General features: G+C 39.0%; 1 protein-coding gene across 4 annotated transcripts in view; it reads right to left on the bottom strand.

Moving 5' to 3' along the window:
• The window catches only part of KIAA0232 (KIAA0232 ortholog), a 72396-nt gene that overhangs the window by 33427 nt on the left and 15632 nt on the right, over positions 1-23337 (bottom strand). For 3 of the 4 annotated variants that reach the window (XM_064449082.1, XM_064449084.1, XM_064449083.1), the window contains exons 2-3: positions 17863-18366; positions 2594-2731 (exon numbers count right to left, since the gene is read on the bottom strand). In XM_064449082.1, coding sequence (XP_064305152.1) covers positions 2594-2731; positions 17863-18093 — 369 coding nt within the window. In that variant the 5' untranslated portion in view covers positions 18094-18366. Of the gene's footprint in view, positions 1-2593; positions 2732-14474; positions 15219-17862; positions 18367-23337 lie in introns of those variants that run through there. The other variant, XM_064449085.1, reaches the window with a different exon arrangement.

The raw sequence follows: 23337 nt of genomic DNA on the forward strand, positions 1-23337 counted from the left end.
ATAAGCAAGCTCCAGAACTGCCCATGTGGACTATTGCCAGACCCCTTGCAAGAAGCCTGTGAGAACACCACTGCTAGTTGACATATTTATGAAGATCCTCAAGAACACATCCAACTTCTATCTATTTGACAACACACACAAACAGAAAACACACACAAACAGAAAACACACACAAACAGAAAACACACACAAACAGAAAACACACACAAACAGAAAACACACACAAACAGAAAACACACACAAACAGAAAACACACACAGGTAAACGTTTTCAGATGATTCAGAAAGCAAATAAATTCAAGTGGCATTGGGAAGACGTATTTATTTGTATCTCAATAATTTTTATAAATGCTTCACACACACACCACTAATCATCAATTTTGGCTACAGTTAACAGTATTTTTATCTTTTTGTAGAAATGAAATCATGAACATTGCATGGGGCAGCTTGAATGCCTCAGGAGAAAGAGTATTGTAACATTATGTTCCGCGGTCCAAAAACTACTGATTATTCCTATCAGATTAGCACACAAACATAGGTACAGAAACCAGCCAACACAGGAAATGTGTTTGAAAAGCAGAAAGGATACCTTACAAGTTACTTGCAAATACCACTAGAATCAAAGGAGTATCACTCTTCTCCCAGACTTCAGTGGGAAAAAAAAAAATCTATATTTTTCTCTTTTGCTAAACTAATTACAGAACAGCTTTAAGTAACAACTTTTTTTTTTTTTGGTAAAGGTTTAAAGGTTTGACCCTGTGTTTGAAAATGCATTAAAAAAAAATTATAACCTACAATTTCATTAAAGACAACAAATGTGCAAGCTGAATTGTCTAGGCATGCAAGAGAAGTCAAAATAGCCCTAAAATAACACAAATCTACAGGTTGTAGATTATAGGTTAATGTTGAACAATAAAAATCTGACAAAATGGCAGGAGTCAAAGGAGGAAGTTACTCGTTCAATGTTTCAGATCACACATCTTTTTATTCTTTCAAAACTCTAGTTGAAGGGTTTCTTCCCTTCTTCTGTTTTATGAACTTTCAAGGGGAGGCAGACTAGGGATTATTAATAAATTTACCTCCTTCCTTTTTCTTTTCAACTGGATTTCTCTGTATGATATAAATTTAGCTCTGAGTGATGCTCCCTGGTTTGCAGCTACGCGAAGATGCATCAAGGAAGTAATATCTAAAGCTAAAAATCAACCATCAGTACTTCTGTGGCCTAAGACTACTACTTTTTGTTGTTCATAAAATGAGTATACAAAGATAGTCATATCCTCAAGAAAAACATTACTTCTTGCTATGATTTCTTTATATTTGAATTAACTTTTACAGTAGTCAGAGTTCTGACCTCAATATTCTGTAACTATAAAAGCAAAGCGAATTACCAACAAAATTATATTTTGCATCACTTTGTTAGGATACTAAGTAATGGGAAAATGGGAGTCCAGAAAAATCCCAATTAATCAATTGCCACATTAGCAACTGAACAAATGCCCAAGCAGCCTCACAAAGAGTAAGCCTCTCTATGATGGCAATGCTACTGAAGCTGGTGGTGATGGGAATAACCACACAGATCAACCCACTTCCTTCATTACTCTTGGCCACATATCTTCATCCACTCCTACTGGCACAAGTGTCTCTGTGCTACATATCTGACCAGGAAACCTCTCTGAGTTAACACTCCTTCCACCCCAACCAGGTTAATCTCAGGAAACTGATTCACTTTCTCAATCCAGTTCTCCCCACAACCACACAAACGCTTGCGCAAGCACAAACTGTGACTAGGAAGCCATGTGGAGCAATAACACAACCAGACTGCCTAAGTGGGGTAGAGTTTCTTCTTGCGATAGTGACACGTCAGAGTATTTGTAGATCTGTAAACTAAGAGATAGTCTTTCTAATTTCTGCTGTCTGAAAAGTCTCCTTGAAGAGCTTCCATTGACCTGTGCTACAGATTGTTTCTTCCTTTTAAACATTTCCTTTGGCAGTCTCTTCCTTTCTCTGCTTTTCCATTGAGCTACATGGTATCTGCTGCCTGTGATACCTTCCTTCAGCCTGTTGCCTTCACCTCTCCTCACCCTCTCCAATCAGTACACTTCAACTCCACTTCCACTCATGGATGTAATCTGGAAAGTGAACATTTGCTACTATACATTGCGTTGTGTTTTATTTAGCAATTCTGGATTACACATACAGCATGCACAAAGCAAGATGGCTTTCTGCCCAAATATTCCATTCCTTGCTGCTCACACACAACACAAAGTAAATTTAGAGTTTTAAGAAATACCTTTATGCAAAGTGTTGTGGTAATTTCAACACAACATGGGACATTGCAACTGACTCTGACAAGAATAGGTGAGGGCTTACAGAAAAAGCATGACACTACGTAGTACAGAATCTTTTGTGAAATCCTGCTGCCATACACAGATTTTGTAATTTCCTAAAGAAAACTTTGAAAAACTCTCAGAGAACTCTTCTGGAACCTGCATTTTAAGAAGCCACAAAGTAAAAGATAAGCATCACAGGCTAAATATACCTAACACAAAGAGGGGCATGAAGTCTTAAGAATCTATTAAATAGTCCAAACTTACTTCATCAGAAGCAGAGCGAAGACACTGGACAGCAGCCTGTTTTTTCATTTCCTCTAGTGTTAGATCAGAGCACTTTTTCTTACTCTTTCCCCATTTCTTGTAAGCTCCCTTTTCCCAGCCCAGGAAGATGTCATTCTCCTAAAATCAAAATAAAGAAATTACATTATTTAAAATACATGAGTATCTCAATACTATAGCAGAACGTGACTACAAATAACATACTGTTCAAAATAAAAACAACCTCATCCTGTCTACTAAAATCTACTTTTTTACCAGATTAAAGATTAGTTTGATTACAGAAAACTTGCACTTACTATTCAGAAAAGCACACCTACTTTTCACAGGACACAGAGGCTGCTCACACTTCACTGAAATATTTTCCAATTGCAAAGCATATCCATAAAGATAATTTTATGGCTAGCTTATGGTTGAATATATTACTGTAATTTACACAAAATATGTTAGAGAGTTTCACTGATCTCTGAAATAATAAGGAAGAACAGCAAGCAGTTCAGAGTTAGGATCAAACTTAAGAGAAAGCTAAACAAGCCAAAAGAAGAAAACGCAACGTTAGATCCCAAAGCCTTCAATTCAGTCTCACGATGAACATCATTATGACTCAGATAGCAGTGCCTATCTTAAAATGAATGTGAACTAATTTCAGAAGAAAACTGGGCACTGGGGGGTGGGGGTTGCATTCCCATACATATAAGAACATTTAGCTAAGAACAATAAAAATCAAAGAATGCTATTGTAGTATATGTAATCATCTGAAGCCTGTCCTGCTCATCCAAACAGGCACAATTATGAATGAAAAAATACGTACCCACTTGCAATTCGTTACTCAAAATGAAGATCCAGGCATACCCACAAACGTGCACTGGGTTAACTTAACTTATTCTGCTTTTAGGTGAAAAGTTGATTAAGGCAACATCTACACTAAGAAAACATATATATTACAGTACTTTGTTTTATCTATGCCAACAAAGCTTTACTTTGTACTTGTACATTAAAGCTAACCTCTGCAAGAGCAGCTTTATTGGCCATATACGCCAGCAGTCTGTCAGCAGAACAGCATGAACCTTCATGCTTACAGAAATTTATAAAGCATTTCCTTCAGTTCTCCAAACACGTAATTTGAAAGATATCTGGCACTTGTCTACAAACTTTGATACATTTCAATTTTAAAAAATTTAATCCCTGCAACAAGTACCCAGTTTCTTAAATGGGAGAAGTGAGGCTAAATGGAATTCTCTCTCAGGCACCCACCACAGAGCTGTGTGGATCATGGTCTTATCCCTCCTTCCAGAATATGCACGTTGTTCGTGCACTCTGGGAACAACACGTCTCATCTTGCAGGATGCAACGACTGAGGACAGAGCTTTGGTAGAATCCTCTCCTCCTTTCTACCTCTTTAGACAATAAACAGAAGATTTGCTTCTGACTATATGGCTGTCAGTCACACCTGGCTGCCAGTGCTTCACACCACCATCTGGAGTTTTATGGGGTGGGGACGTGAGGGAGGGAAGCTGTTTAAAACTTGAGTTTTTGAATATTTTTTCCTGCACAAACTCAATGATTTTTAGCCTCAGATTTTACAGGATTAGCAAACACCGTGCATTACAGCTATTCCACATAAAATTTTAAAGTTTAAAATCCTCATGTGAACTACAATATTTATCATCACTCTACATGTATTTGATACAGCCTAAATTTGCGGACCTTGCATTTTCTGCATGCAAACCAAACACCACACCCATAAAACACTATAGACCAGTGAAGAAAATAATCCTTACAGGTAACTCTAGTGTTAAAGTCTATGAGAACTACTTACAAATCAGAATCAGTTACCAAAAAAAAAAAAAAGCACATTACTGTAGAACGGCTAGGAAACAAGAAAATGTCATATTCCCAAGAGTGAGTTTGTAGAACTTGAGGTGTTACACAGAAACTGAGTGAAATTCTGCTTTTATGATGACTAAATTGATTAAAATGGGAAAAAAAAAGATAATCCAGTCATTTCAAATGGCTTAAACTAATCTCTTGCTTTTTCCCCCCATTTTTTTTTCTTTGTCTCCAGAGTCAGGAGACCATTAGTAGGTTTACTCCTTAAACTGGAAAATATTAAGTCCATGACAAACAGGAAAGCAAGCCATTCAACAAAACATTCTGCATGCATAAAGGCAAGCAAACTAGTTACTTCACATGGAAAGAATCACTAAGGCTTCCATTCTCTTCAGCTACTGGAGGCCTTCATTTACCTTTGTTTCCTAACAGAACTAGAGATCATATGATAATGCACATTTTAATGCAAGAGCTGTACCATAACTTTGAATTTTCACAATTCTGTCAGTGGTCACTGAAAGTTTCATTGAAGTGATGCCACCCCAAACCTACAGGTTTAAAAAGTGTGCAAACGCACAGAAGAATAACTGAAATTTGGCTTACAAAATTCTAGCACTGAAAACAGACTACCAAACTTAAATTTTTAAGGGACGACTATACAATACTAAATAGGTATCAACAGGAAGCCAAGGCCATCTGGATATTGAAAAAATTCAAGTTTGAATACCTAAACTGCTATTAAACATCTCTTCATCAGAGTCCTACTGTACTTACCTACTACATAACTAGCTAATTGCACAGTAGAGGTTTTAAATTGTCATGACACCAAAAGTGCAAAGTTTCAAGACAATAATGACTTAAGAACCATATATGTGATTTAAGGAATGTTGCTAAAGTATCTGTATTCTTTATGCTAATGCTGCCTCAAGAAAACCAATATTTGGAGTGCTTAATTCAATCCTGAATTAATATATGGGTGCAAATTTTAGAAAGAGACTTCTAAATTATTTCTCCTGCTCAGCTACACAAAAGCAGCAATTCTACCACTTCCCTCCACCCTATCAAGAAATTGGAGGAGCAAAAGAAAAGCAAGTTTGGTGGTGATTCTTCTTACTTTCATATGTTATAAAGTTAATAGAGAAAAACCTACTATCAGTAAGGGAACAAACATGACACCTTGTGATAAGACTGGAAGAAAATTGTTTTGAAGCTCAGTCTACATAAAAGAAAAATTAAACATACTTAAAACATACTTCAGGAATCCTGCAGGAACTACCCACATTTCATAAAAGCTGGAGTCAAGTTCACTGGTGCAGAAACACTAGATGACTCAAGGACCTAGTTTCTATTCAGGTAAGGCAAAATTTCAGCCTGTTTACTTATCAGCAGAACACACAGGAATGGAATCAGATTTAATAACCTGACCAACAAACTCCTTAAATAGGGAAATCAAATCAGCAGAAAAATGTTTTTTAAAGATCAGATTTTTTTTTTGTAAGAGGTAAGTTCAGGGAAACAGATTCCCTAAGATTCTCCCTGCATAAATGCACTACAGATTGAATTAGATGCACACTAAGATAAACAAATATAATGTATATCGAGTTTTCAGATAATCTCTTGAACAGCCATAATTATCTATATGGTCAACATTTCTATTTCAAGTTATATACGAGAGACTTTAGAGCAAGGATTTCCATTCTCTTAAAGAAGAAAATGCTGAGTTAAAAAGAATTTGGAATTCGAGAATTTTGAAGAACTCCTCTTTTTTGAGCATTTTAATTTCAGCACAAACCAGTTGCTATTTAAGCATATTACCAGCCGGGCACTTCTTACTGTAGTAAAAGTTACTGCTGGCCAGCCAAAACGTGCTGCTTCAACAAGCAAGTTCCAGTAACAAGTTCATATGAAAAACAAGAAGCATTCAATGTCATCATTTCTCAAATACAAAATAATCACACAGAGTGTGTCTCTTCCTTTAAGAATCCAACTCAAAGAATACCATCAAAATAAGTAACCCAAACATCCAGACAAGATCATCTAACCTGAAAAAGAATTCCCAGAATTAAGGTATGCAAGCAGAGTCCTACAAGACTAACATATGTGAACAATTTCTCCTCCTTACTATTCTCAGTTATTAGATTAAGAGGTATCTCCAAGGAAGGAGAAAAAAATTACCCACTTTTTTTTAAAAAGGGGCAAACGTTTGCCAAAGACTCAGCAGAACAGTTGATCAGTATTTTGGCCATGAAGAGTTTGGAATTGTACATCTACCGAATGGGAGGCCAGTGCCTGTCCTGTGCAGCACAAAGATTAAGTTTTGTCTGCTTGTTCCAAACTGGGGCATTAGCCTGCAGACTCCTCTACTAAGCTGCAGGAGAAACCTTTCTTACAGAACTTTTTACAATATGCTCAAATGCCATTAAAATAGATCATCAAATTACTGGACAGGCCAAAGGGAAAAATAAAACAAATGCTCATATGGAGAGAGTGAACAGTGAATGCATATTCCAGCGTTCCTTAGGAAGAAGCTCAAAAACAGTGTAAGACAGATCACCTAGAACAAGTGCTATACTGAGGTCATGGATTGTACAAGACACCACAAATCCCAAAATGTTTTGACAGAACTACAGAATTTGCAGATTTTTACTCTGCCTGTGAAACAGAAGAGTCTCAACTCAATCCGGCAGTGTCCTCCAAAGGCATGCACATTATCTTTTGCCTAACACACCCAAAATAATTCCTGAAGATCAACACGCAGTCCACAAAATTTCCCTTCTAAATTTAATTATCGGTATATATTAAGTATCAAGGTTTATAGTGAATAAATGAATACAAAAACTATATAACCTGACATAATGAAAACCTAGGTAGTCCAGCAGTCCTGATATCTTCTGGCAGCAACAGTTTTTACTGCATTAGTGTTTAACTAAATCCAATGTTCGCATAGACAGGTACAAACCATTGTACACTGCAAGAAAGCTTTTCCAAAAAGTTATTCAAAGAACTCCAGAAATAAACTCTTGACATGTTTGGATAGGCAAGGAATGGAAGAAGCCATAAATTATATCCCAAATGGAACAGGTCCTCACTACCTCTAGCAGGATCTTGTAATGGAGAATTGGGGGAAAGTGCAACAGATTACACACATTATCTTAAAGGTAAAATACACAAGAAGCAGACTGTATAAATACCTTGACTGATTTTCCCTGAAAAAAATACTTCCCCTATGCCAAGATTCAGGAAAAACTCTCATGGATTACTTAGAGCCACCAGGATATACTTCTTCATAATTGCTTTTGCAAAAATTTGAAGATGTATTGCATCTCATTATAATTAATGAGAAAGGTCTAATGAGCCAGGATCATCTCAGACATTCCTCACAGGCTGCCTCAGACTCAGACAAAGATAGTGAGATAATACATATGGAAGACATTTCAGAAGAAAACATGAGAACAGTGGCACAAGCTCAGCTTCTATTCTCCAAAAGCCTTGCAACAAGAGGTTCAGCAGACAAACAGCGGGTAAGTACACTTTCGGAGAGCAGCACAAGTTTTCTCTGTGTCAAAAGACATGCTACTGAAGAATGGAGAGGACTTGAAAATACTAATGTTAGATAATTACTCCAAATCCAGGTATCATCAGGGAAAGAATTCATCTTAGACTTTTTGTGAAAAGTCAGAAAACCCTCTGGCTGCTACAGCTGCCTCTTTCCTGGTTGCTGTAACCAGAACACTGCAATCCTATGCAGTTGGACTGTAACAGAACAGCTGATAATATATCAGACCACACCACACACTGCTATGACTTCAAGGTCCTCAAGGCATTCAGGACTGATGATTCCACTATTTGCAGGCAGGTAAGAAATTCACCTATTGAAACTAATCAATGAGTATAAAATCCTGTAAACCAAGTTTCTGTCAATTATAAATATTGCTTATAATCCTACCAACTTCAAAGGGCAGTCTATGTGTTGTTCACCAATTAGAAGTTACTCCAGGCTGAAACCAAGCAGAAGAAATTTGATCACACCCACTCCCAAGAGAGAGAACGTGCAAATGCTACATCTGTTGAAATCTTATACTTGTTGAGCAGGGTGCCTTTAGAGTTTTCCCGTTAAAGTAAAAGCAGAAAAGAAGAAAATTTAGCAAGGCTATAGCTACAGCTATAAAGACATCATCCTACCTATATGACAGAAAACAAAGCCAAGACCTCAACAGAAACTGCCACTACAGAGTCCAGATATCTGAAAGGGACATGCTATGACTGGAGAAGTTAATTCACAGCATTTATGGTTGCTCTCTTGGACCTAGGAATACAGTTGTGTTGCAAGCATCACAGACCACTGTAATCATGCGATTCTGTGTGAATACATGCAGTGCACAGCTATGCTTGGAAACACATAGTGAGTGTACCGTCACGCAATGGTCTGCTGTACCTTCTTAGTGCGCTTTGTATCTCAGCCCCAGAATCTGAAACAGTACAATTATATCAGCACAGAGATGGATGCAAATAAGTCCTGACTGTTAGGAGGACTGACCAGCCTGGCACTTGAGCTTCTACCTCTGCATTGCATTATATAAGCTTTTGTCAGAATACTTTAGCAGTCATAAAAATAAAAAAGTGATTGCTATTCTTTTTGCATGACTGTGAGAGATTCACCATAACTAAGCATTAGATGCTAGTTAGAAAGCCACAGAAAGGTAATACAGTACTGCTTTAAGAGATAGCTTTGATTACTCAGGGCAGAACCTAACAATAACGTTTTAACTATATTACACACATGTGCCTACTTCACTAGGATAGTACCTAAGATAGGCACCACAGAGCATTTCAACGTGATCACTCACACCAGTAGGAAGGCAGAATACAGTTTGAAAAACAAAAATTTCGCAGATAACCAGTCCTTGAGAACAAGTACTTTTCTTTTGCACTAATCACAGAATGGTAGGGGTTGGCAGGGACCTCTGGAGATCATCTCGTCCAACCCTGCTGCTTGAGCAGGGACACCCAGAGCAGGGGGCACAGGAACGTGTCCAGGTGGGGTTTGAATGTCTCCAGGGAAGGGACTCCACAATCTCTCTGGGCAGCCTGTGCCACTGCTCACAGTACCTGTCACCCTCACAGTAAAGAAGTTTCTTCTCATGTTTAAGTGGAACTTCTTGTGTTCCAACTTGTGCCCATTGCCCCTTGTCCTGTCACTGGGCACCACTGAAGAGAGTCTAGACCCATCGTTCTGACACCCTCCTTTTAGATATTTATAGGTATTGATGAAATCTCCCCACAGCCTTCTCTTGTACAAGTCTCCCAGCCTTTCCTTGTAAGGGAGACGCTCCAGCCCCCTGATCATCTTGGTAGAGCTGAAGCTGACTACCCTGAAACCTGTACAGTTTGCTCAAATACAATGACCCTGAGAGCTTAATGCTGAGCTCCAATCCCTGCCACCACAATTCCTATCCCTAAAACAGAATAAAGAATACAAATGCCTGGTCTATGATACTCTGAATCTACCCGACATCTAACACTAAGACAGAAATACAGAACAGAGCAGTTGTTATAACAAGCAAAATGCCAATGAAAAATTAACACATTTTTTTAAAAAAAGAGAAGAAAATAAGTAAGTCCCACAGAGACACTGCACCAGTACAAATTTGAGTTGCATTGGTCAGAACTGTTACATGAGCTTTAGCTGGAAGCTCTGTACTGACAGCACCTGCAAAGTAATCCAACTGAAGCAACTTCAGCACCTGCAAAACAACTATAGGTGCAGCTGTTCTTCCCAAGCTGATCTACAGATGCTTTCACAGGACAAAGCCCATTGCACTGGGGAATCACATCTGTTCTAAGACTGAAAACAAGAGGCCCTACCTACCCTGCTGCACACACAGCGCTTCACAGAGGGTATCTGGGAGTTTTCTGAGGCACTTGCCTTCACAGTAAAGTCATTTCAGTCATCTCCCACTGCTTAATCAAAGAGCAATCCACATCCTCCTGATTTTTCTCACCAAGTTAATATTGCATACAGAAGATTTTTTTCCCAAAGTTTAAATATGACAGTGTGAGTCATATAGTCTTCACCCAGTCACTCCTGAATTGTAGGGGGAGGGTGGGAGGAGCACAGCTGAATTTTCCTCTATAAAATTTTCAAGTTAGTTATCTGAGCTCTTACAAAAGTTAAACTATTTTGTATTAATAAATAATGTTTATGGGCATATTAATGTGAAGATATAGTAGTTTTCTAAACATGATAAATCTGCTCTTCTTCAGTTTACATGTTTATCAGAAAAAGAGGGTTTTTATTCCCAACCCTGCAAACATGTACACATCTGAATACTTAAAAGATTTCAAATTAATCATATAAAAAAAAAGTACAGGTGGAAGTCTTGGTTGCACAGTTCTCTTTGCTACCTAACTAGTCTTTTCTTCATACAAAAATTTCCACTACTTGAATTTTACATACTTAGTTTGGGTAATGATTAAAAAACTCAAGTCAGAAAATTTTAAAAATTGTTCCTACAGGAATGCTGCACAGCTTAATAAGCGGTAACACAAACACAAACTAAACTAGAATGTTTTGCATTCAAGAAATTTACTTCTACATGTGGTTGGTAAACTCTAAAGCTTAATAACACTTGATGCAGCAGTCACACAGCATTACCCTACTATAACTGAACTATACTCTGAATATTTTAATGCACTAAAAAAATTGGGTTTGAGTGACGCACAATTATTTCTTAGGAACCATTAAAAAGCAGTTGCAATTATCCTAGAACCTGCATTGTCATCTTTTGTTAAATCGGCATAGCAACCAGACTAACATTTAATACAGGTTTAGTGTAGTACAGAGGACCAAATCCTCATTTCTCCTCCTATCTTTAGGTTATGGATGAGATTTTCACTTCAAAACAAACACAACAATACATATCCTCTTGCTCCTAGTTTTTCTTATGTATATTTTAGAATATAAATCTAGACATCAGGTCCCTCTACTGGGTTAACATGGGATGGCAGGGAGAACAAATGCCTCACGTTCGACGGGATCCTGGAACCTAGCAGCTGCATCACAAGTGCTGTCAACAAAAAGCATCCCGTGTCACCAGCGCACGCTAGCCAAATGCGTAAGAGCAGGCAATGATATCCCCACCCAGTTCAGAGTGATAGGCCAAAAGCATTTACAGAGATAAAACCACAGAGTAAAGACCTAAAATTTATCATATGTGGGCTGAGGTCTCTTTCTTCTCTTAATATGAAAAAGAAAACTACATTTTGGACTTTAAATAGGTATTTGCTAATGATGAAAATGCAAGAATAAAAACTATGATCAGAGAGTCAGGAGAAGCATAGCTATAGTTCTGAAGACTTTTTGTATACCTCCATGTAAAAGATTACCTGAATGGAACTACTTCAAATCAATCTACAAATGATTAGTCTTCCAGAATGAAACCCTCCCTCTTCTAAACTGAAAAATTAAAAGGAAAACTCTCATGCTGGTCACAGAAGAACCCAGTTTGCAGTACAACAGGTACTTCATTCTGAGAGTTAGGAAAATACATTTTAAAAACAATTTTTGGGGGATTTTCACTTTTGAGGGTCAGAAAAAAAGTCAACTTCCAAAAATGAGTTGAAAGAAGTAGATCAAAAGCAACAGAAGACATTTGATATGTAAAGTATGCATAACAAATGCATTTAGACCTTCATGCTGCATGACCAAAGGCTTACAAACAAAGCCTTTATCTCACAGGCTGTCTAGCTGTTGGGTTTGGTTTTTAGGTTTTTTTAATAAAGGCTCCATGCCTTCAAAAGGGAGAACAGTCTGCAGGCAAAAAAACCCCGTGAACTTGTTATATTTGGAAACAGCTATGCTTACAAATAGTATATAAAAGATACAACAGAGAATACATTTTAATACTGTACAAATAAAGATCAACGAAAATGTTTCACACAGAATATATTTTAAGGCAATACCTTTCACTTCATGCAGATTACGCTATCTTAATGCATTATTTACTGTATCACAAACTTTTTTGAGAACACGTGTATCCACAAATATACTTTTAAGTAGCGTCTAAATAACAGTCAGAAACCTTTAAAGCACCTAGCTGGTTTAACATTAGGAAACTAGGAGTAAGGCATTCTGATTAAAAACCAATCTAGGCTGAAGTCAAAAGGCTGTCTCACAATGTTCAGATCTCCCCCAACAGCAATTCTCTGGGTCCCCAAAGTTAAAGATTTGTCACTAATTTCTCGGGGTTTCCCCTTAATTTATCCTTTGTTCCAAAATAAGAAAAATCAGTAATAAAATGCAAATTACGAAAGCATATATACCTAACAGAAAGATTCTGCACTTTAGTTACCATCACAGTCAGTAAACTATACCAATTTTATGAGGTTTTCCTTAACAGACCAAAAGCATCCAAAAGGTCATCTACCTTTTGGTCATCAGACCATTAATAGGCCTTAAATCTTAAAAAAAAAAGAACTAAAACAAAGAAAACCCCTAACACATCTAAATAATTAATATAATGCTATATAACATCGCTCAACAGATTCCTTTAGTAATTTTAACCACACAGACATCAAATTTACATGTAAATCAATTTGAGAATCACGTTCTCCAGAAAGTCTGTAAGCAAGAAACATCTTTGTTTCTATAAAAAAGGCAAATCTACCACTGAAGCCCTTACTTGTCTTTTGATATGACAGACCTAAACTAACTAGCCACAAAAAACCCAAACTCTTTCTGTGAACATCCTGCTGTGTCACAATGATCAAGGAAAATGTACAATTCATACTGTCTTTGTATGCTCTCCTCCATCAGTCAACGCTGGGGAAAAATCCCCAAAAGCCTCTTCCCTTCCGTCCTCTTAAACCCCCGCACCAGCAATACCATTACTGGCGGGGGGGGGGGGGGGGGGGGGGGGGGGGAGGGTGGGAAAAGGAAAGAAAAAAGCACACACAGTAAGAATGAAGGACTGCTTATGAACTTTTTTACATCTTAAGCTTTTAGACTCAAGTATGGCTTGAACAAGAATTGTGCTATTAACGTCAATGATAATTAAGTGGTTTTCTATTTTAAAAAATACTCAAGTACTGAGGTTAAAATGTGTATATTAAGGAGGTGTTACAGTAATTCTTGATAAGTATGTATAACATATGTATACCCATAGCAGTACTGGAAGATCTTGGTACCACAGTACAATTTACCATAAACAAGATTCCTTTCTTGAAAGTTCTAGTACTTTGAAACACAGCTGGGCAAAACATACTTGTTTATCAATTTTCCCAGTATTTTTATAGATATTTCAGTTCAAGCCAATGAGTCAGAATAAAAACTGCAAACATTCCAGTAAAATTTGGTTGCAATGTATTAGGGTTTTACTTTCACCAATGTTTTCTGTACTGCGCCTCCCTTCATAGCCCCCCACGCAAGTACTTGCAAAAAGCTCCTATCAACTCTTAAAAGTCATGATTTATTGATTTATCATTTTGCGATATTGAGCCTGCATCCATATAATGATACGCAACAGAGACCACTCTAATTGGGCAAGACATGGAATTAACAGTAATAATAAAATAAAAAAACACCCACCCAAACAAAAAAGACTCAATAGACTCACACACAAAAATCCCAAAACAAACAAAAACGAAGGAAAAAAAAAAAACAACCAAGCCCACACACCAACCCCTTAAACACATTTTATCTTCTATCCACGTATCAAACTACCTCACTGTACAGACAGATAATACTGGAGGAAGAGAGGCCAAGTGACCAAAGCCACAGAGGTCTGCATCAGAATCAAGACCAGAAACCACATAATATGTATCACTAAGAAACCAGAAGGGAACACCCTGCTTATTCCCAAAAATAACCCTGAAGACCTAGCCAATCAAGACTCCTATATTCTTTTGAAATAGTTCTAAATGTAAACTGAAGTGACTGATAACACAAGAACACTGATATCTTACTTAGCCAGCTATGCCTAGTAAGGTTGAGGATGGTTTTTCATTCATTTTTTGTTTTAAATCTTTCTGTACTTACCTGACAGAACCTCAGTCCAGGACTTCAGAGTTCCATTTCCCTGCTACAGTTGATGACACCAGAACACTACAAAGCAAGCACGGAAGGAGGCTCCCTGAAGGACTGAAACAGTGCTACTGATGTCATCAACATTCTGAGGTAGGAAGACCCTACGACCACCTTAACTTCAGTTTGCAACATTTCTAATGAAGATGATTTATACAGTATCCGTAAGATAAAGACTGCCTAAATTTGTCCTCTTCACCACCCCACTCCCAAAAAAGGCACATTGGAATGGATTGTTCATGTGTGTAATCTCGTTCTGGGTATTCAGAGATCACACATTTCTTTTCACCTGTTCAAAACAGAAGCTATTGCAGTGTTTTTGGGAAGAAGTAATGGTTAATCACTCCCCACAGAAACAGAGTTCTAGAAGCAAAGAATCATAGAATCATACAATCATAGGCCCAGGTTGGAAGGAACCTCAAAAGATCATCTGGTCCACCCTTCCAAGGGAAAGGGAGCCTAGGTAAAATTGTCTAGCACCCTGTCCTACTGCATCGTGAAAACCTCCAGCAATGGGGACTCTTATCACATTCCTGAGGAAGCTGTTCCAGTGAATGTTTGCTCTTGGGGGGGAGCGGGGATGGATTTCTTTCACCTATTGAGATGAAACTTCACCCAGTGCAACTTGTACCCGTTGTCCCTTGTCTTCTCCAGGCGGCTCCTTCTGAAGAGAGCATCTCCGTCCTCTTTGTAGCTGTCCTTTAAGTTGGGAAGAATTCATTGCAATAAACCCACTATTGAGAAAAGTTCTTTCCCTGGAAATTCCGTCATCTTTCTCAATAATCAAAGGAATCGTACAGGAGAAAAAATTCCTGAGATGCCAAGAACCAACTCTTCCATAGGAATTAATCTGAATTAAAGGAGCCCAGCAGCTCTCAGTATTTTACTCCTAAATTATTCCTCATTTAGATGTTTGATTGCTGCACTCTTCCCTGATTTCTATTTGTAAACAACACCAGTATTTGGTTTTTTCCCTTTGTCTTAATGTTGTACCCATCATCAAAATTGGACTGAAACTGCTTAGATGCAAGCATATGCTTTAGAGTACAGATTTTCTTGCTTCTGACTGACTTAACTAAACAAAAATTAATTTTAAAATGCCAGGTCATACAAATAACGAGGAGGCAATAAGTAAAATAAAAATAATTTTAAAAAAAGAACAAGTACATGCATTTTAAGATTTTTTTCAATTCTCCAGATAAGAAATTTGTATCTGCAGTCTTTAAAGACTAAGCTATTTGAGAAAGCAATTAGGTAACAGTATGCTTCACAACATATACATTCAAACATTATTACAGAATATCATCCCAAAACTAAATTGATATTAGGACTCAAAGCTTGCAAAGTGGTTATTTGAAGTAGAGGGAACAGATGCAATAAAAGCATATATTATATCTCTAATATAATTATATATATAATTATATATAATATAAGCAGGATCAAATTGGAGGAGTCGGAAAAGAAACTTCCAGCTTCTTCAGATCTCAATGTTGTTCAGAAGACATTCTGTACGTTTGCACTACAGCACCCACTCAGCAACACAGGTTTGGCTACCCTGTCAGTGTGTGGTATTCTTCCCTCTTTGGCTCATTAGGTTCAAATAATCAACTTGGAAAAAGAACAGACACATTCCTTAAAGCTCAGCTATCAACCCACAAAGCACACAGTTAAGGTATCAAAACGAGAAATAAACCAAATGAGGTTTTCATAATATAGTCACCCAACTCCTTGCAAAGCCTGATAAAAAGAAAACTAATTTTGTCACTTCAGTCGTTTCAAATTATCACAGTAGCAACCCCACCACAAAGCTCTGAAATGGACTGAAAAGAAACAAGTCTTCATTTTTCCCCAAGGCCACAGGGCTATCTATAAAGCTCCTCCAATTCTGATGTAGTTTCACCTGGCTTCTTTTTTCTGTCCTCGCCCCACACCCTCATTTCAAACAGGTTTTCAAACTTTATTCTGTCCCCTTCTAAAAAACAGCTACTCATGTCTGACCATGACCTAAGTAAGTTCACTGTTAGGGTACATTCTAAAAGAGTGCTTACAGTGGGGGGAGTTTAAATTATTATTAATCATGAGGTTGTTCCTGGTGACTTCCACTACTGCCAGATAGACTTTTGAATAAAAATTACTTTTGCACATAAAGTTTTCTGTTTCTCACAATGGAAGTGTGAAGGCTTTTATGCACAGTAATGGTTGCTAAGAGTTCAGAAACTGGCAGCATCTGACATTAACTTTTTTTCTGCTTCAGGTACATTTACATCTATTCCACAATACCCTACCCTGCTCTTGCTGGATTTTAAAACAGTAAACTAGGAAAAAAAAAAAAAAGAAAGTTCTGAAGCAGTTAGGTAACAATGTGTGAAGTATAACCAAAACAGCAGCAACAAAAAAGTAATAATTAAGCCACCAAGTAAAAGGTACTTGCTTTCCTTCCTTTCCACTGTAATCATAGCCACCTTGTAAGATGAAGTCTATGATCAACAGCATCCTCATCCCTTCTTGAAGACTTTCAGAACTTTCCTGAGTCCTATATTGAGAAAATTCCACTAATAAAAGTCTTTTGATACAGGTTGATGACGCAGAGAAATTAAAATTAAAAAAGAAAAAAAGAAAAAAAAGACGAAAAAAAGAGGTGAAATCTTGACTGAAAAGTATGTTCTAGGGACACATAAAATCCATAGCAATAAAGGCACAAGGAAACAGTAACAGAGCTGTGCCTGATACACAGCTTTACCTTCTTCCCCTGCCCTTTTTGAATTACAGCCATGTATAGTGACTCACTGTTCCGCAACTCTTTTGCATGTCTTTTATCAGGATTCAGCACTAACATTCTTTTAAGAGATGAATAATGAATATGCAATAACATATTTTAAATACTTGAATACTAAAAAAAAGTGGGTTTTATTCTTTACTGAAAATAGCACAAGATTAAATCTATGAGGAGAGTGATGGGGAGTCTACAAACTACTGTGAAGAGGCCAATTTGACACACAGTTTATAAGAATTACATTAGTTTACTAACATTCCAATATTAAATTAACCTTATAATCACAAGTACTGAAGGTCTGCATTTATGATACAGAACATTCTGGTGTTAATAATTATTATATTAATTGTAGCAATGTGAAAATTTTGTTTACAGTAATTGCTCATACATCAAACTACATTAATCTCAGTTCAGCCACCAAATTGGATCTCCGTGTGGTTTATACCCTCCTTCCACCCACACACTGAAAGAGAACCACCCGCCATCTGAGCCATATCCATGTATAAGACACAAAACATAACTGATACAAAAACTCACTTGCACTGGACAACATCTAAAATATGTAAATACCTGTTCCTGCAGGTCGTAGTCATAGCTATCATGCAGCAGAAGACTGAGGACATACCGAGTATAAATCATGGCATCAATGCCACACTTCTCTAGCTCTTGTCCCAGCCAGGTCTGCACTGGACCCAAAGCATGTAGCAGAGACATTTCAGAAACAGATACAGGGCCTGGATAAGAGCTTGAGGAGCTTTCAGATGGCAAACCATCCACAACAACTGTACAGATAGGGCGCATGAATCTAGGTGGTTGGCATCCTTATAACGTGAAGCATTTTCTGTAGTTGATATTCCGTCGATATCTGGAGGTGATTTTCACTCCAGTAAATAGGAGAGAGGCTTGACTTCTAGGACAATCATTTATATTTCCTGGCAGTTAGCCGTCTAGAGACGAACATCACTCTTCAGGCATGACCAGTGAATAAACTAAATCGTAATAGCAAACACATATGTAGATGTGTTTTTCTACCTTAATTTCACATTGAGGCCAGACGCAAGTCCCCAGCAGGACCTATAAAGAGGAAAAAATGATAAGTTGTGATAATATGTATCCATGCATGAATAATATTAAACAGTGCAAAACACAATCAATGTAGAAAGCAGTCGTTTACATGCTGCTTAATCCACATATATAGTACACCTATTCAGTGTCATTTTGAAGAATAACAGGAATTATTCCAACTTTAAAGCTGACTTTTAGAAAAGGTACTTTTTAGTACAGGAAAAGAGACTATCATCAAATACTTCACAACTAATCTGTTGATTGAGATATGTTTGACCTAGCTTTATGGGAAAGTTCAGATTGTATTACTTTCATTATCAGCTAAAAAATCCACTTTGATTAAAAAAAAAAACAACCAAAAAAAACAAACAAAAAAACCCCACCAACCACCCAAAACCACCCCTGAATCTATGCTGGTATGCATAAAGGCTGACTGTATATTTTGCATCACTAGAAGACAATATAATCCTACTGTTTTGCAGTGATTTCAATTTCTGGATCAGAAAAAAAAAGGCTTGCTTATAAAACACTGAATTAAGGAAATTCATCTGGCCAGGAGTTTCATAAATCCCACCATTAAATAGTTGCTATCTTCAAATATCTCTGGAATAACTTAAAAAATTTGAGCAGAACACAATTTATCAGTGCCAGAATTAACATTTAACCCTCTTTACAGAAAACATATACCAGTCTCACCTGAGAGCTTACATTGCAAGCCACATTCTAAAATGAAACAAACCATCCTAAGACTTGTATCACCCACAAACCCAAATCAAACTCTCTAAGTAAGGGGCAGAAGGTGCAAGCACCACACACATAGGCATTCTGCCCTCTAACCCAGAAAAGTCTAGTCTGCCAATCAACCACATGCCAATCTGGAATTTGTGTAGGCCTTCTCTCTCTTCTCCAGCTTCCCAGCAAGAGAAAACAATGCTCAAATCCTAGCACAAAATATACCCCTCCACTGAAAGAAAACAGAGACTAAAGGATCTACGCAAAATCTACTGTTTTGTTTCAACCCCAATGCAAGATAACCAACACACTCAAAACAGACATCACCTTATGTAACTATCTGAACATTATACTGTGGGCAGCATGTGTTTTGCAGCCAAATGAAATAGAAAGGTGACCTTTCAGTTGATACCTATGTCCACACAACAAACGATCTTAGTTTTTAGGAGCTTTCTTTGCATCACCACCCAGGTACAACTGTATATTCCAGATCTTTTACTGAGTCAGTTGCAACATCATCAAAAAAGAAACCCATTATAATCAGTTGCTACAAAGTTGAAAAAACCCTATGCTATGCTGAAGCCACATTACTTCTCTGATGTCAATGTTCATTTTGAGAAAGTAGGTAATGCAAGAGTATTCAATTTTTGTCAGTAACATGTTTGTATTAGTCAGAATCTCATAAGCACAAATAACAGTAGGTAGAAACATCCTACAAAGGGCCTCGAGGTTACTGCTTCATCATGTAATTAGAGAACAGTAAGTATGAGAAAAGTCTAATATTGTGACCAAGATACTCCAAATCAAGAGCCACCAGTCCCAACTCTGAAGCAGTCCATATTCTCTTAAGTGTTTAAGAACAACATTCCACTCAAAGATCTATTTCATCCTTCTCCTGTTAGTACTCCACATTACAGCATGTGATGAACACTCCTCTCCTAAACCAACGCCACAATCCCAGTCAGCTCCCCCAAACCCCAGGTTTCAAAGATCTGGGCAAACTGACACTCAATTTGTCTTTCTTGAGACATGAAGCAGAACTCCCCAAACTTTCAGGAAATCAACAACTTTTCACAGAATCACAGAATGGTAAAGGTTGGAAGGGACCTCTGGAGATCCTCTTGTCCAACCCCCTGCTTGAGCAGGCACACCCAGAGCAGGGGGCACAGGAACACATCCAGGCAGGGTTTCAATGTCTCCAGGGAAGGAGACTCCACAGCCTCCCTGGGCAGCCTGTGCCGCTGCTCTGGCAGCCGCACAGGAAAGAAGTTTCTTCTCATATTGAGGCAGAACTTCTTGTGTTCCAACTTGTGCCCATTGCCCCTTGGCCTGTCATTGGGCTCTAATGAAAAGAGCCTAGTCCCATCGTCCTGACACCCACCCTTTAGATATTTGATGAGATCCCCTCTCAGTCTTCTCTTCTCCAGGGTGAACAAACCCAGGTCTCTCAGCCTTTCCTCATAAGAGAGATGATCCAGTCCCCTGATCATCTTGGTAGTTCTTTGCTGGACTTGCTCAAGCAGTGCCACGTCCTTCTTAAACTGGGGGGCCCAGAACTAGACACAGGACTCCAAATGTGGTCTCACTAGGGCAGAGCAGAGGGGGAGGATAACCTCTCTCGACCTGCTGGCCACACTCCTTTTAATGCACCCCAGAGTACCATTGGCCGCCTTGGCCACAAGGGCACAGTGCTGGCTCAGGTCAGCTTGCTGCCCACCAGCACTCCCAGGTCCTTCTCAGCAGAGCCGCTTTCCAGTAGTTCAGCCCCCAGCCAGTACTGGTGCATGGAGTTGTTCCTTCCCTGGTGCAGGACCCTACACTTGTTTGTGTTGAATTTCATTAGGTTCCCCTGAGCCCAGCTCTCCAGGTGTCACTGAATAGCAGCACAGCCTTCTGGTGCATCAGCCACTCCTCCTGCAAACTTGCTGCAGTTACGCTCTGTTCCATCATCCAGATCAATTTCTGTCAATTTTTGACAGAATTGACAGAAAGTTCCACTCAAAAGGGGAGTTACAACGGGGTGGATGGGGAGGAAAGATCAGGAAAAAAGTGAGAAAGTGCCCAAACAAGAAACCAATTTATTCTAATTCAGCAGGTCTCCCATCTACCCATAGTCTTTCCTTTTACAAAGTAAAACACACATTCCAAGTACCCTTTGGTTTGCAAAGATACCATCAAAAGCAGTCAAGAGAGGTGGGGTGGAGAGGGCTTGGTTAAAATGATCGCATTTTTCATTGATGCAGGACAGACTGGGATCCACCTGGCTGGAGAGCAGCTCTGTGGAAAGGGACCTGGGGGTCCTGGTGGACAGAACGCTCAACATGAGCAAAGAGTGTGCTGCTGCAGCCAAGGCGGCCAACAGGATGCTGGGTTGCATCAAAAAGGGCATCACCAGCAGAGAGAAAGAAGTCATCATCCCACTCTACTCAGCGCTTGTCAGGCCACGCCTGGAGTACTGTGTACAGTTCTGGTCCCCGCTATACAAAAAGGATGAGGACAGGCTGGAAGGGGCCCAGAGAAGGGCCACCAAGGTGATCAAAGGACTGGGAAGCTGCCATACGAGGATAGGCTGGGAGAGCTGGGTTTGTTCAGCCTTGAGAAAAGGAGGCTCAGAGGGGATCTCATCACCATATACCAGTACTTAAGGGGTAGCTACAAAGAAGATGGAGACTCCCTTTTCACAAGGAATCCCATGGAGAGGACAAGGGGGAATGGGCACAAGCTGCTCTTGGGGAGATTCTGATTGGACACCAGAGGGAAATTTTTCACAGTGAGGACAGTCACCCATTGGAACAATTTCCCCAGGGAAGTGGTTGACTCGGCCACGTTGGACACCTTCAAGAGTTGTCTGGACAGGGTGCTGGGCCATCTTGTCTAGGCTGTGCTCTTCCTAGAAAGGTTGGACTAGATGATCCCTGAGGTCCCTTCCAACCTATGATTCTGTGATTTTTTCATTGAAGTTTTTGGGTATCCAATATAGCAAAGCAATGGGCTTCTGGAAATTAAGTTACTTCAATCAAAAGTGACTGCATCAGTGGACAATGGAAGAGCTATAGATGTCACCTATCTAGAGTTCTGTAAGGTCTTTTACAAGGTCCCACACAACATCCTTGCTGCTAAATTGGGGAGAAATGGATTTGATAGATGGACTATTAGATGGATAAAGAATTGGCTGGATGGCCATGTCCAAAGAGTTACAGTCAATGGCTCAATGTCCAGGTGGAAACCAGTAATGAGTGGCGTCCCTCTAAGGTGCATGTTGGGACCAATACTATTTAATATCTTCATCAATGACATAGACAGTGGGATTGAGTGCACCCTCAGCAAGTTCGAAGGTGACACCAAGCTGAGTGGTGCAATTGATTTGCTTGAGGGAAGGGATGCCATCCAGAGGGACTTTGACAGGCTTGAGGAGTTGGCCCATGTAAACCTCATTAAATTCAACAAGGCCAAGTGTAAGGTCCTGCACTTGGGCCACGGCAATCCCCAGTATCAATTCAGATTGGGGTATGAAGGGATTGAGAGCAGCCAAGCAGAGAAGGACTTGGGGATACTAGTAGAGAAAAACTGAACATGAGCCAGAGCTTACAGCGCAGAAGGCCAACTGTATCCTGGGCTGCATGAAAAGAAGCGTGGCCAGCAAGTTGAGGGAAGAAATTCTTCCCCTCCACTCCACTCTCATGAGATCCTACCTGGAGTACCGCATCCAGCTCTAGGGTCCCCAGTACAAGAAAGACATGGATCTGTCAGAGCAGATCCAGAGAAGGGCCACAGAAATCATCAGAGGGATGGTACGCCTCTCCTATGAGGAAAAGTTGAGAAAGTTGGGGTTGTTCAGCCTGGAGAAGAACAGGCTCCAGGGATAGTTCATTGCAGCCTTTCAATACTTAAAGGGGGCATATACAAAAGCTGGAGAAGGACATTTTACGAGGACCTGTAGTGACAGGACAAGGAGCAATGGTTTTAAACTGAAAGAGGATAGATTTAGATTGGACATAAGAAAGACATTTTTTACCATGAGGGTGGTGAGACACTGGAATAGCTTGTCCAGAGAAGCTGTGGATGTCCTGTTTGAACTGTTTAAGGTCAAGCTGGACAGAGCTTTGAGCAACCTGATCTACTGAAAGATGTCCCTACCCACAGTATGGGTGGGGTGGACTAGAGGATCTTTAAAGGTTCCTTCCAGACCAAACCTTTCTATTATCTTATGATACAGCAAAGCAAAGGGCTTCTGGATACTGAGTCATT

Source organism: Phalacrocorax carbo, chromosome 4 (assembly GCF_963921805.1).
Source record: "Phalacrocorax carbo chromosome 4, bPhaCar2.1, whole genome shotgun sequence".
Classification (NCBI taxonomy): domain Eukaryota; kingdom Metazoa; phylum Chordata; class Aves; order Suliformes; family Phalacrocoracidae; genus Phalacrocorax; species Phalacrocorax carbo.